General features: G+C 41.4%; 1 protein-coding gene across 1 annotated transcript in view; it reads left to right on the top strand.

The window, feature by feature from the left end:
* The window catches only part of PREX2 (phosphatidylinositol-3,4,5-trisphosphate dependent Rac exchange factor 2), a 290326-nt gene that overhangs the window by 71644 nt on the left and 203987 nt on the right, over window positions 1–14695 (top strand). Inside the window, exons 2-4 of the mRNA XM_077808977.1 lie at window positions 9750–9821; window positions 9895–10017; window positions 11521–11625. Of these exons, the coding sequence (XP_077665103.1) occupies window positions 9750–9821; window positions 9895–10017; window positions 11521–11625 (300 nt within the window). The remainder of the gene's footprint in view (window positions 1–9749; window positions 9822–9894; window positions 10018–11520; window positions 11626–14695) is intronic.

The following is a 14695-nucleotide window of genomic DNA, read 5'->3' as shown; positions in this document are numbered from 1 at the left end:
AGTTTAATGTACATATGTGTACGCTAAAGCAGGATTTGGTCAGTTGTGTGTGTGAAGGAAGTTAGCACTGAAATGAAAAGTATTGCAGATGTGCTAATTAAGTGCAGTTATACTCTGAAAGGTGAACCTATAAAAATGGCAACTTGGGATTCCATTTTATTTGTTTCAGAGTAGCAGCTGTGTTAGTCTGTATTCGCAAAAAGAAAAGGAATACTTGTGGCACCTTAGAGACTAACCAATTTATTTGAGCATAAGCTTTTGTGAGCTACAGCTCACTTCATCGGATGCATTCAGTGGAAAATACAGTGGGGAGATTTATATACATAGAGAACATGAAACAATGGGTGTTACCATACACACTGTAATGAGAACGATCACTTCAATCTCTTTGGTCACTCGATTACAGACCTAAAAGTTGGAATTCTTCAACAAAAAAATTCAAAAACAGACTCCAACGAAAGACTGCTGAATTGGAATTAATTTGCAAACTGGATACAATTAACTTAGACTTGAATAGAAACTGGGAGTGGATGAGTCATTACACAAAGTAAACTATTTCCCCATGAAGAAAAGGAGTACTTGTGGCACCTTAGAGACTATCAAATTTATTTGAGCATAAGCTTTCATGAGCTACAGCTCACTCATCTCATGAAAGCTTATGCTCAAATAAATTTGTTAGTCTCTAAGGTGCCACAAGTACTCCTTTTCTTTTTGCGAATACAGACTAACACGGTTGCTACTCTGAGATATTTCCCCATGTTTATTCCACCCCCCACTGTTCCTCAGACGTTCTTATCAACTGCTGGAAATGGCTCACCTTAATTATCACTGCAAAAGCTTCCCCCCATCCTGCTGGTAATAGCTCACCTTAAGTGATCGCTCTCGTTACAGTGTGTATGGTAACACCCATTGTTTCATGTTCTCTATGTATATAAATCTCCCCACTGTATTTTCCACTGAATGCATTCGATGAAGTGAGCTGTAGCTCACAAAAGCTTATGCTCAAATAAATTTGTTAGTCTCTAAGGTGCCACAAGTACTCCTTTTCATTTTATTTGTGTGGCAGTGATTTCCATATCAAGTTTGCTCAGCTTAGAAGAAACAGTTGTTTTATTTTGCTAGCTGCCAGCCCTACAAACTATGGACTTGATTCTGCACCATTAACTTTAATGGGAGTTTTTCCATTGACGTAATGGGAGCAGGATCAAGCCCTAAGCTCTGTTTCTGAAAGTAGAGCAGTGTTTGTTTTGGTACATATGTCATCATCAATAATAAAGATTCTACTACGGGATCTCTGTTAAAAATTCTGTGATACTGAAGCCAGAAAAGAATCAAGTTCACTTTCGCATATCTGTATAAACTATGCAGTGCTAAACAGGAGCAAAAGGTAATAAAAAGTAATATTGATCACTAACGTAAGCAGATGTGACTTTGAATACACATGAGGAACAGATCTATGGAATACGAAGGTTCCACGTTTATAGTCACTTTACTTTCTCTAATTGCACTTCAACATGAATGTATTGTTACTTTGAGACCCACTATTTATCTTTGGGTTTTTCCAGCTTGATTTGCCAGTAATGTGAATAAATGAACTGACTAAGTTAGATTTACCAATAACAATGTAGCTTATTATAAATCCAGGAAACTGCTGGTTTCCTGTGATTGACACGGCAAACCTTTGTTTTGAGACTTTTAATTGTTCATTTGAATTCTGGATGATTCACTGTCAGTGTATTATGATCAATGTAATTGCTGTTCTCGCTGTAAACATTTCTTAGCAGAAGCAGGTGATATCTGATCAGAGGCAATGTTATATATGTGAACAAATTTGTTGGTCCAAAATAACTCTTCCTTCACTGGAAAATCCCCACAAAATAAATACAACCAAATTTTGTCAATAATTTCCATATAATACATTCTTTGTAACTAATCTTCTCCTTATATTATCGTTTTTGTTGTGCTGATCAGCTTTTTGATCACCTACAATTTTGAAAGGAGAAGACCAAATCCTGAAGTCTTTGCTAAGATAGAACTCATGTTATTATTTATTTTATATTTAAGTGCTGACAATGTGCCCAGAGCTTTACAAGACATTGGTAGGTCTCTGCCCTCATGAAGTTTGCATTTTAAAGACCTGGGGGGAAAAATCAAAATTCAGTGGCAGGCTCAGAGACAATCTGAGAGCTTTTTCCTTTGTTTATTTCTTTAATAAGGTTAAAATCTGTTAGTATGAATCTCAACACATTTTGTGTAAAACACAGAAAATAACTCTGCCTTCTGATCACTGGATGAAGTTCTTCCCTGTGCACTGGGTCAGCACAAGGCCTGTACCTTACTTAAATTCCACTTAAGCCCTCACTTGATTAAGTAGGGCTTAAGTGATGTGTATACCTTCTGGTAGCCCTCTGCACATGGGTAAATGTCACCCTAAATGTCTGTTGCAATGTATTGCTGCATCTGTGAGCCAGCCTGACGTCCAGCCCCTGATTCAGCAACTCATATAAACATGTACTTAACTTTAAGTATGTGAATAACGCCATCCTTCAGCAAAGCACTTAAACATATTTAACTTCAAGAATGTGAATGCTCCTAATGAACCGAGATTTGATGAAGGTTACAGAAATCAAGACAAGACATAAGGACACAGACAAGAGTTTTTGCCATCTGGACAGAAGAGATTGGAATAGATGCTTTATGATTTGGCCCAGAGGAGGTTGTTCTAAACCAAGCTTAGAATGGTTTCAGTGTACTAAAGGGATGAAAGTCACACTGAAGGGATCCAAGATGGAGTGGAATTTAATGCAATGGTTGTAAACTTTGGATTCAGTTAGTTTGGAGGTAGAAGGGGGAGGAGATGGTAACTGAAGAAAGAGGTAAATTTTTGAGGATGTGGGAGACAAGAACTTGCTTGTAGTTTAGAGAGGAAGAACTGACAGATGGTGAGGGCCAAGGAAGTCAATGGGTAGGAGGGGATGAAATGGAGTGTGCCTAGGGAGCGGTTAGAATTTGAGAGCAGGTCAGAGGCTTCATTGTCAGTGGCAGGAAGAAGGTGATAAAATGGCTGCTGGACAAAGGGGGGACAGAGAAAATCAGGGAGGGAGAGTTATGATAGATCTTGCTGATCTTTACTTTGAAAAAGCCACTGTGCAAGAAGGTTGGCAAGGATTGAAAGAGAAGTTGCCAAAGGTTTCAAATAAATGATTAGGGGTCATGGTGTTTGGCAATGAATATGGCAGTATTTAAGCAGGATAGATGGGAATGAAGGATTTAGGGAAGTCAGAGCCCTTTGGATGACAGCAGAAATGGACAACAGTCAGGATTTAGTTGTGTGTGTGAAGGATTAGTACTGGAATGAAAAGTATTGCAGATGTGCTAAATGACATCTATTCCTTTGGTCTTATAGGCCATCTGGGACTTGGGGAAATTTAGTATCTTTGAAGGTGATGCTAGGTATTGTAGAAAGAAGTTAAGAATATCACTGACCTTGGTTGATGAATTGTGTGCTGCTTACAATGCGCCCAGTACGGCAGACCAGTTTGGGGAAATAGGTGGTGACTCAGCTGGTGAATTACCAGAAGAAGAAGAGTCTTTTTGTTTAGTATTAGAAGCCAGCATGATTAGCTGCTGCCTCTACTGCTGGCACAGGTTAATGCGAGGAGGAAGGGAAATGTGTGCAGTGATTACCACAGCTGCTAGTGCTGTCTGAGCCCTTTCTGTCAACATTGTTTTTTGTGGCAAAATCAAGGCAACATGCACCAACAAAAGCTATATGTAAGGCTAAGATTTTGTCATGAGTATTTTTAATAAAAGTAATGGAGAGGTCACTGGCAGTAAAGAAAAATTAATGGAAGCCTGTGACCTCTCCCTTTTACTAAAAATATGCATGACAAAATAGGGAGCTGCTGGGAGGGCGGGGAGAAGGCTGCTGGGAGCTTGGACCTCCAGGGTTCCCCTTCCACCGTGGCTCAGTTCTATGGAGGCTGGTCAGGAGCTGTGGAGTCCCCCCCCTCCCCTCATCGCTCCCAGCACCCCCGGCGGTGAGGAACTGGGGTAACACTGCCCCCCTGTGGCAGGCGGCCCTCGCGGCTGGGGGCAGTGGGGTCCCCCTGCCTCTTGCGGTGGCAGGGAGCTGCGAAGTACCCCTGCTGCCGACAGCGGCTTGGAATTCAGGGGGCCCTGTCACCTCAGGTGGTGGGGGTCCCCTGCTGCTCCCAGCCGCCTGCTGGCTGAAATCATGAAGGTCTTTGGAAGGCATGGATTCTGTGATGTCCACAACCTCTGTGAGAAAATCGTAGCCTTAGCTATATTGTGTGTGTGTGTTGGGGGGGCGGGGGCTTAGCATCTGACATGCATTAATTACATTGTGCAAAAATTCACATTATTATGCAAATGTTGCCTTTATGTTTGTGAGCTGAATTAGGTATGGCGAGTAGGATCCAAGAAACACCTCTAGACCTTTATGAGTTTAAAGTTATCTTGATCAAACTTCCCCAAGCTTGATTCTCCACGTTCTCTATGGATGTGGTGAAAAGTCATTTGGAAATAAAACAATGTTCTGTACCACTCAGCATGTCTACAGACCTGTTAGGAATGTTAAGAGAAAATGCAAAAGAAAATATTTGTACTTTCATGTGTTTTGAACTTGAGGAATCTACTATGTGTGACAGACCCAGACCAGTGCGGTACAGGAGTCTGGTAGAAGGCAAATATACTGGCCACTGGATGAACAGTTTTCTGTTCCCAGAAATGGAGAGGTCACCGGCAATAAAGTGACCATAGTGATCAGAGCAGGGGCTGCACTACAGCAATCAGGAACCTGCTAGAACCAATTAAGACAGGCAAGCTAATTAAGACACCTGGAGCCAATTAAGAACATACTAGAATCAGGCAGACTAATCAGGACACCTGGTTTAAAAAGGACCTCCCATGAGTTAGTGGAGGGTATGCAAGGAGCAGGGAGTGAGAAGGCGGGCTGCTGGAGGACTGAGGAGTACAAGCGTGATCAGGCTTCAGGAGGCAGATCCTGTGGTGAGTATAAAGAAGGTGCTGAGGGGAGGTCATGGGGAAATAGCCCAGGGAGTTGTAGCTGTCATGCAGTGTTACAGGAGATGTAGACAGCTGCTATCCACAGGGCCCTGGGCTGAAACCTGGTGTAGAGGGCGGGCCCGGGTTCCCCGCATCCCCCACAACTCCTGATTGGACACAGAAGGAGTTGACCTGGTCTGTGAGCAACACCAGAAGGGAAAGTCTAATTTGGAAAAAGATCTGGCCTGTCCCCAACCCACTAGGTGGGACAGTGGAGACTGTGGAGATTGTTCTCCATTTCCCCCATGCTGGCCAGTGATGAGGTTAGCTGAGTGTACGGCAGGTTTGAGCCTCTAGCAGAAGCGGCCAAACAGGGCTGCCGTGAACCTCTGAGGTAAGCAAATCCGCCAAAAAGTGCAGGACCTACCAAGACAGAGGAGGAACTTTGTCACATATGAAACATGTTAGCTTTGCTATATTTATAGCAACCTACAATATCTGTTTCATTCTCTTTTCTGGGTGTTATTACAGTTTTAGTACTTTGTATTAGATCATTAATGTAATAAATCAGATTTTGTTCAATTTCAACATAAAAATATCTTTCTAGCTTTATTCAACAAGTTTATGTACTGTAGATTAAGGACTTCAGATATAATACAGTGTACAGAGGAAATTTCCTTAGTAGAAAATATACTTAGTTTTGCAAGTTTGCTTTGGCTATTACTATATCATAAGTGATAGGGTCACGACAATGTTACAGCAGTGTTGAATAAAAATTAAAGTGATCTTTTTCCTTTTTTCCCTTCTTCTGAAGATAAAATTAATATGTTTATGCAGGTTTATAAGTGAAATAAGATTGCTTTTTTCGATATTAATAAAATGGTCATGCATTTTATTTGTGATCCAGCTGCTACAGTACAATTGCAGGTTTTGATCCTCATATGCTTTATTAACTCTGCCTTGCAAGATGGCATCTCCCCAATAGACAGGCAGTCTCCTAAGAAATGAAAAGATGCTGTAAAGAGAAAACTGTTGTAACAGCAGTTATAATCAGATATCTTATTTGATATCCCAATGATCCAAAATCATGACTAAGCCCTCCCCCCCACCCAGTCATGAAAGTGGCTTAAAAATCATGAGATTTAAGAGAGAAATTATTTTTGATTCTTTTAATTTGCCCTCCAGGTTTTCAGCTGCTAGAGGGCACATTTTTAATTTTTTTCTCTTCAGTCAAACTTATTTAAAATAACCCCCATTACTGAAATGCTGAGATTCTCACATGATCATACCTAAATAATTGTATCATGACCGTCAAACATCAAATATTGCAATAATCATGATAAAATTATGAGAGTTGGCAACACTGTAACAGTAACAAAGTTGCATATGCCACTGTGTGCAGCAGCAGTTAAAGCTTCCACAGTATGTTTCACCAAAACAAAGACCTTAAAAAAAATTGCAAATTATTTTAAGTAAATAAATTGATAATCATGAATACTCTTACTTAGGTACTTACTTGGCCCCATTCTTATAGCACCTCTTAGTCTTTAACATATCTATTTTCCGAACACCGCTGCAAGGTAGGCAGGTACTATTGCCCTGCTGTTATTGACAGAGAACCAAAGCACAGAGGGGCACAGTGATTTGCCCAAGGTCCTACAGGAAGTCTGTGGTGGAGTCAGGGCCAGCTCTAGGCCCCAGCAAACCAAGCAAGCGCTTGGGGTGGCACTTTTCAAGGGGCGGCACTCTGCCCCCCCCCCCTTTTTTTTTTTTGTGCTTGGGGTGGCAAAAAACCTAGAGCCGGCCCTGGGTGGAGTAGGGATTGACTCCGGGTCTCCTGAGTTGCAAACTAGTGCCCAAACCATGGACCATACTTCATCTGTGTCAGAGCCTTCATTTAAAGAAATGTGTCTGAAATCAGGGAGACAAAACATGCCTTGAATTTCAAGTATGAAATAGTTGCCACTAACTTCTTGTGCACAAGATATCAAGATAAAGACTCATTCATAGAAATTATTCTGCAAATAATTTTTAATAACAAGTCTATTTGAAAATATTGTAGGCTGCAAGTGGACACTTTACAAACAGGAAGGAAAAAGCGTTGAGTAAACTATTCATTCTGAATTATTTGCCTGGGTCAGAGGTGAGCAAACTACAGCCCTCAGGCCCCATCGGCCCGTGGGACCCTCCTGCCCGGCCCCGAGCTCCTGGCCAGGGAGGCTAGCCCCCAGCCCCTCCCCTGCTCTTCCCCCTCCCTCTCAGCCTCAGCTCACTGTGCCGCTAGTGCAATGCTTTGGGCAGTGGGGCTGCGAGCTCCTCTGGCCTGACCCGGTGCTCTGTGCTGCACGGTGGCGTGGCTGCAGCGCCGCCAGACACCGGTGTTCCAGGCAGCGCGGTCACGGGGCAGGGAGCAGGTTGGATAGAGGGCAGGGGAGTTTGGGGTGGTGGTCGGGGGCGGGAGTGTGGATAGGGGTCGGGGCAGTCAGAGGGCAGGGAACGTGAGTTGAAAGGGAGCAGGGGCCAGTCAGGAAGGAGGGTTGGATGGGGCGGCCGGGGGCAGTCAGGGGCAGTGGTTCTGGGGGCAGTCAGGGGACAGGGAGAAGGGGTGGTTGGATGGGGCAGGGGTCCTGGGGGGGCAGTCAGGAATGAGATGGGGGTTTGGGGGGCAGTCAGGGAGCACGGGGGGTGGATGGGACAGGGGTCCTGGGGGGGCTGTCAGGGAACGGGGTGGGGGGGGGTGGATGGGGCAGGAGTCCTGCGGGGCGTGTGCGAGCATGTCAGGAGGCGAGAAGTGAGAGGGTGGAAGGTGGATGGGGATGGGAGTGGGCTGGATCATGCCTTGCTGTTTGGGGAGGCACAGCCTCCCCTAACTGGCCCTCCATATGATTTCCGAAACCCGATGCAGCCCTCAGGCCAAAAAGTTTGCCCATTCCTGGCCTAGGTCCACTATATTTTGATCGAAGGAAATATTTATTGAGGAATAAGGATCCCAGGATACTTCAAAGATGTGAAAAAACTCTTCTGGTGTTAGCTGCTGCTTTTTTGAAAGAAATAAGTGCCAACCTTCAAATCGTCACTGTTTGGGTCAAATCATAGAAAACAACTGGTAACGAAGAAGTTTATTCCTATTTGGTATCTATCCATCACTGATGTTTTAGGCGTCTCACATAAAACACAGCGTGACCTCTTTTATCTCTCTTGCATCTGTCTTTTGTGTTGCAGTTGTCTTTTCTAACCTGCTCTCTGATTTATTATGTGCTACATTTCTTAGTTGCTTTGTGGCTAATGATCTGACATGTATAGATTATTTACTCTGAAGTCTGCATATATTTTAATGTGTTAATGCACATGCAAGTCACTCATGTATGGTAGTAAGAAGGGTTTAAAGTCAGTGGGCCAAATTCTGTGACCAGTTACAAATCTAATTCATAGAGTTAACACTGATAAAGAGGTAGAAAAAAATCACAAATGGGTAGGAAAGGTGCTTGTTTTTTTTTAATGGGACTATAAAAATCAGCATTAAGCATTTAAATGGACCTGCAATATTCCAACTTAAATGTTGTCTATATCTTGGAACTCTAAGGGTGTCTCTTTCTTCACTCAATAATAAAAATGTTCCTAATTACATAGCTCTTTTCAGTGGAGGGAGAAAAACCACTTAGGAATTAAAACGTGTAAGGCATAACAGAGTAAAAAGGGATACTGTGAATGCTATCCTTCTCTCCTAGCAGGGTTATTTATTGCATCCTCTATGGAATTTGCACCACACTAGAATTTAGATGAGTTCATATACAGTATACAATGCACAGTGACTTGTAGTTAAGCGGATATGAAGGACATGACATTCTGAACACTTGTGGTGCCAATTTTTTAATAACTAAAGGATATGCATGTCCATGTGAACACCCAGTGCTTTAAGACTTTAAACTTTCTGTTTGTAAATATCTTCAAAATGTACCTTTTTGATAATGAAGTTAATTTGTAGAAATTTAATTACAAACACTTGCTACTTTAAACATGATTAAATAAATTGTGGAATGAGCCTTATTGCAGGTGTTTGTTGTTGTTTTTCCAGTTTTTTTCCCCAGACCAAATATAAGAAGTCTAAACCACAGTGCACAAGCTTGTGCACCGAGCATCTTGTTTAAATCAATTTTCCTTCCAGCTGGTTCAGCTATTAATGCATCAGAGGTTTGTGCATAATTTAGTGGCTTCTTATGGTATATTTTATGCTTGTTTATAGTAGCTTAAAACCAGCTTTGATTTAGAAATTAGGGGCTCAATTCAACTCATCTTGTAATAAATGGAAAAATTCCAGAGGGAACTGGATTGAGCCGCAAGTTGCAGAAGAGATTTATCTATGTTAGTGTCTAACTGTTTTTAGTAATCGGTGTGATGAAAGAAAATTGTACTTCAGAGAATTTAGAATTTTTTGGCCTTTGTTAGTATTATGCTATGTATTTTAACAGTTTTTTTCATTGTATCTGTTTGACATAGTTTTACACAGGTTTAAATTAATAAAGCTACTAATTAAAAGGAGTATTTGGGTGAAGTTTTGTGTAGTGTTCTCATGGGATATTATTTCCATATCCCAAACATAAGAAAATTAGACAAACTAATTAAAAATGTATAATTCTTTTACTCAAGCTATCTCATTCCCTCTGCACTAACTAAAGCAGCGTACAGTTTCCTCACTTGTATTGTTGTCTTGTTTCATGCAGGCATTCCTTCAGAGAATGATCCAGTTTGCTGCCTCCAAAGTGGATAAAAATATCACAGAGGAAACAGTTAAGGTTAGTTTTTAATTGCACACATTTTTCTTTTCTGTGTTCTCTTTTTATATTTATTTGTGCTGTTCTTTTACAGATGCTGTTTTCAAATATTGAAGATATTCTTGCAGTTCACAAGGATTTCCTGACCCTAGTGGAGGGGTGTTTGCATCCTGAACCTAATGCACACCATGAAGTGGGAATCTGCTTTCTTCACTTTGTATGCTATTCTTTAATACAACTTCATAGTTAACTTTTCTCATTCCTGATTGTCTTCATTAATTAATGCGGTGGTGGTGGGGTGTGTGTGTGTGTGTGTATTCAGTCATGAGGACAAAATGACTTAATTACGTAATTTAGGTTCCTTTAAGGTCACTTGGAGTTTACACTTATTCCCCTCCCCCAGCCCCCCCAAAAAAAAAAGAAGACAGAGAGAACCTTACCATGTCATCTCACCCATTCTTTTCACTGTAGAATAAACAAGCTTTGTTGTTTTCAGCACATTAGCTTTCAGCATCCTCTGTAGCTTCGAACTGTTAGGAATTTTCAGACTACTTGTTCTGAATTGATTTTATTTTTCATTCAAACACAGAGGATGTTTATTTAAAATAGTAAAATTTTACCCAGTGATGACATAACTAACCTTTTTTTCTAACCAGGCAAGTGCACAAGCTGATAGATACCAGGATTTCCACCTGAAATTTTCTTAAGGACCTTGAAATTAATTGGACATAAGAACATGCTTATCTTTAAGCACATTTTAGTGCTTTGCTGAATAAAGGCCTTAATGAACACTTCTGAAAATTTGGCTGTAGGCCTTTTATGTTCACCAGCAAAACTAAGAAGGCTGGACAATGAAATGCCATGTTAAGATGTGAAATACCTAAAACTCAGTCAGGAAGCAGAATTTAAAAAAAAAAAAAAAAAAGAATTTGCAAGAAACAATGCATTTAAAAGCATTTTTAATATTAAAATTCTCAGGTACATATTAATATATTTGCTCACTATTTATTATTATTATTTTATTTTATCTGCCTTGAAATAGTAAATGCGGAGCAGTGCCTCAGTAAATCATAGCAGATATGTTTCTGGATCTTCTGCAGCAACTGTACTCTAGAAACATTGTGTTCCTGTCTGAGTGCAAGAGCATCAGTGTTACAGAGCTGTGCTGAATCATTCAGGACTGAGCCTAACTCTGTACACACTGTCACAGACCTGGAAAAAAAATTGGACCTAACTGGTATCTCTGCTTGGTTCAACCTTCATTTCCTAAAGTCTACGTTTGCACATTGTGGGACAAAAGATTAAAGGTCGGTAGAATGGAAGGGCTCACAGAAATGCTCTCAACACACCTTTTATTTTTTCAAAACTGGATTGTATCTGCAAATGCTTACATGTGCAAGATAGGTAATGTCTTCAAATGGGTAGGTATGCGTGCACTTTGTTGTCCTGTTTGATTTATTATAATCCAGCCACTGGATCTCTCCACAGATTCTCCAGTGATGTTCACGGACTATTCGTCTTTACAATTCTAATTAACAGTAGAATTTAAAAGTTCTAGAAGTGTTGGATTTCAAACAATAATTAGATATAAAAATAGGAAAGGTGTTGACTTTCCAAAATGCAGATTACATTAGATTTCTATCCTCTAAAAGTGTTCTTATATTAGTCATTTGGCCTTAATAAGAACCTAAATATACAAAGTATTTCTTTGTCTCTACAGAAGGACAGATTTTGTATCTATGATGAATACTGTAGTAACCATGAGAAGGCACAGAAACTGCTGCTTGAACTTAACAAAATAAGAACAGTACGGACTTTTCTTTTGGTAAGTAAACTTTGACTTGGTGTTCTACTTTAATATCTTTTCATTGAATCAGTGAGTTGACAGCAGTGCCTTATTAGGTCATGTGAGCACTGATTTGAGACATCCTACCATGGTCACTGTAGATGGTTATAGTTCAAATGCATTTTAGGTGTGATGTTTTCAGAGGTATGGGCTGCCTACATCACACACTCAGTGCCACCTCCTGACCAGTTTACAGACTAGCACTGGACAATGTACCCTATACAGTAACTTCTCACTTAATGGCCTCATGGTTAACATTGTTTTGTTATGTCTCTGATCTATTAGAGAAAATTAAAAGTTCCTAAAGTTGCGCAAGGCTATCAATTGTCGGGCAGTTCAGGTGTCCCTCCTTACACTGTCCTATGCTGCTCCTTCCCTCTGCCTTGGAGCTGCTCCTGGGAACCTCCTGCTTGTTGTGCATGGGGTGGGAGAGTTAGAGGGGTGCTGATGTCCGGGTGTTCCTGCCCCCCCCCCGGGCTCCTGTACCCCAGCTCCAGAGAGCGGGGCAGCGGGACGGGACACACAACAGGGCTCAGAACAGAGGGAGCTTACTGGCAGCAGCTGCTGTCTGAACTTGCTGATCTACTTAAAAAGGCTTAGAGTGGGGTCAGCGTACTTAAAGAGGCAATGTGCCCCCCCTCTCTCTTTTTACACACACATTCCTCCCCCGCCCCAGGCACTTTGGAAAGTGGAGGGAGTGGTGCACTCCAGTGGGATAGCGTGGGTTCATCATCATGTTCAGTTTCCACAGGGAATGTTCGCAGCCATTGCCATGCGTCTGTTGTGTCTCCTCCCTCCATTCATGCTGCCTTGTAGAGTGTGAGGCTATATTAACAGTGTTTTAACCCTTGAGGGCTCAGCTGAGTGCTAGTTCATCATTTAGCAGCAAGGCATTCCCTGGGAAATAGTCCACCCTTTGACTCCTCCACGTCAACCACGCTTCACAATCATCATTGCTGTGTACAGTATTAAATTGTTTGTTTTAAACTTATTCTGTGCATATATTTGTGTGTATATATACACACACACACACACACACACAGTCTTTTGTCTGGCGAAAAAAAAATTCCCTGGAGCCTAACACCCCCTATTTACATTAATTATTAGGGGAAATTGGATTCACTTAACATCGTTTCACTTAAAGTCGCATTTTTCAGGAACATAACTACAACGTTAAGTGAGAGTTACTGTACTCCCTGTTATGAAGGCATTGCATAATAATGCCAGCCATGTATGGCTGAAGGACTGGAGAGAAAATGGGATAAATGGTGTGGGGAGAGGTATGGAAGGAAATCAGAGAACTGTCCTGGAAGGAAATTTAAAGACTGACCTGTGGTTAGAGCCAGGTTTTGTAAAGAAAAATCCATATTCTAATACTCTGGAAGCTGCTGTGCCAAAGGAAAAAAATGTTTTGCTACGGATAATATATTAGCAGCAACAACATACTGAATTGGCTCAAACTGAGATAAAGGAAACAGCTACACAATAAAAGTCTGTAATTTTTACAACACAATTAGGCAGATGTTTTAAAATGTTAAGTATGAGAGTCCTCATGAATGTGCCATAACATGATCAGTTTCCTTGGAAACATGGGGGGAAAAAAAACGAGGAGTACTTGTGGCACCTTAGAGACTAACAAATTTATTTGGGCATTAGCTGTCGTGGGCTAAAACCCACTTCATCAGATGCATGCAATGGAAAATACAGTAGGAAGATAGATTATATATATTATATATATTTCTCCCTGTCAGAGGGAGAAATCACTGAGCAACTTAGAGTTCTATGCCACCTCCCTTGTCACTGAGCATGTCTTTACACTCCAGTGATTTTTTTGGCAGCTGGAACACCCTCTCACTGTGGACATCCAGCTGCCCCAATTTCAATCAAGGGCTGAAATGTCATTCCCCAACCTGCTCCCAAATTGAGGGGCTGCAAGCAAGGCATAAAGCCACTTTAGTTCTCCCCCACACCACATGCACAACTGGATCCTGCACAGAGAGTAACATGAATTGTGGACACTGTATATGGTGGTGAGGAGCAAAATATGCCTAAGAGTAAATCAGGAAGAGCTTATTTTGGGAGACAGGAGGAGGCTATTTTAGAGATAAGTCCAAACTGAAATCTTGGATCTCTGATCCCCACAAACAGATCTGGATTTGGATCCAAATGAAACTGTTCCTTAAATGGTACTGAATCCAAATGCTATATCTGAACATGGTGCAATTTGAGAAGATTGCAGCACCTTTGCAAAAAATGTAATAATAATCACTGTCCCTCAGTAGTCCAAGAACCCCCTCTACTCAATATGCCTTAGAACTTCCCAAGTGTCTGTCAAAAAAGATGTGCTTTATGCCATGCCCTGAAGGCCATGTGATTTGGGCTATATCAGACTAGGGAGACGAAATTATTGTATTCTTTTTTTTTTCTTTTGGTTCAGCTACTGGACTGAAATAATTTATTCACATAATTCTAGTCAAAACCAATACCTCTGCCTGGAAGCCATTTGGAAGCCAATAGACAGTTAAAGTAGATCATGGTGCACCAGTGTAACATACTCAGAGAGAGATACTTCACCTGGCAAGTGGGTTATCACATTCTGCACTTGATTCAACTTCCAAATGGATTTCAGTTTTACCTTTGTGTAGAGTGCATTGCAGCAGGCCAGTCTAGCTACAGTGAAGGAATAGGGAACTGGGCTTTATTTAGTCTGCAGAAGAGAAGAGTGAGGGGGGATTTGATAGCAGCCTTCAACTACCTGAAGGGGGGTTCCAAAGATGATGGAGCTAGGCTGTTCTCAGTGGTGGCAGACAACAGAACAAGGAGCAATGGTCTCAAGTTGCAGTGGGGGAGGTCTAGGTTGGATATTAGGAAAAATTGTCCTACTAGGAGGGTGGTGAAGCACCTGAATGGATTACCTAGGGAGGTGGTAAAATTACCATACTCTAGAGGCTTTTAAGGTCAGGCTTGACAAAGCCCTGGCTGGGATGATTTAGTTGGGTGTTTGGTCCTGCTTTGAGCAGGGGGTTGGACTAGAAGAACTCCTGAGGTC

Source organism: Eretmochelys imbricata, chromosome 2 (assembly GCF_965152235.1).
Source record: "Eretmochelys imbricata isolate rEreImb1 chromosome 2, rEreImb1.hap1, whole genome shotgun sequence".
NCBI classification, from domain to species: domain Eukaryota; kingdom Metazoa; phylum Chordata; order Testudines; family Cheloniidae; genus Eretmochelys; species Eretmochelys imbricata.
Note: the sequence above shows the minus strand (reverse complement) of the source record. Positions and strands in the feature narration are given on the sequence as shown.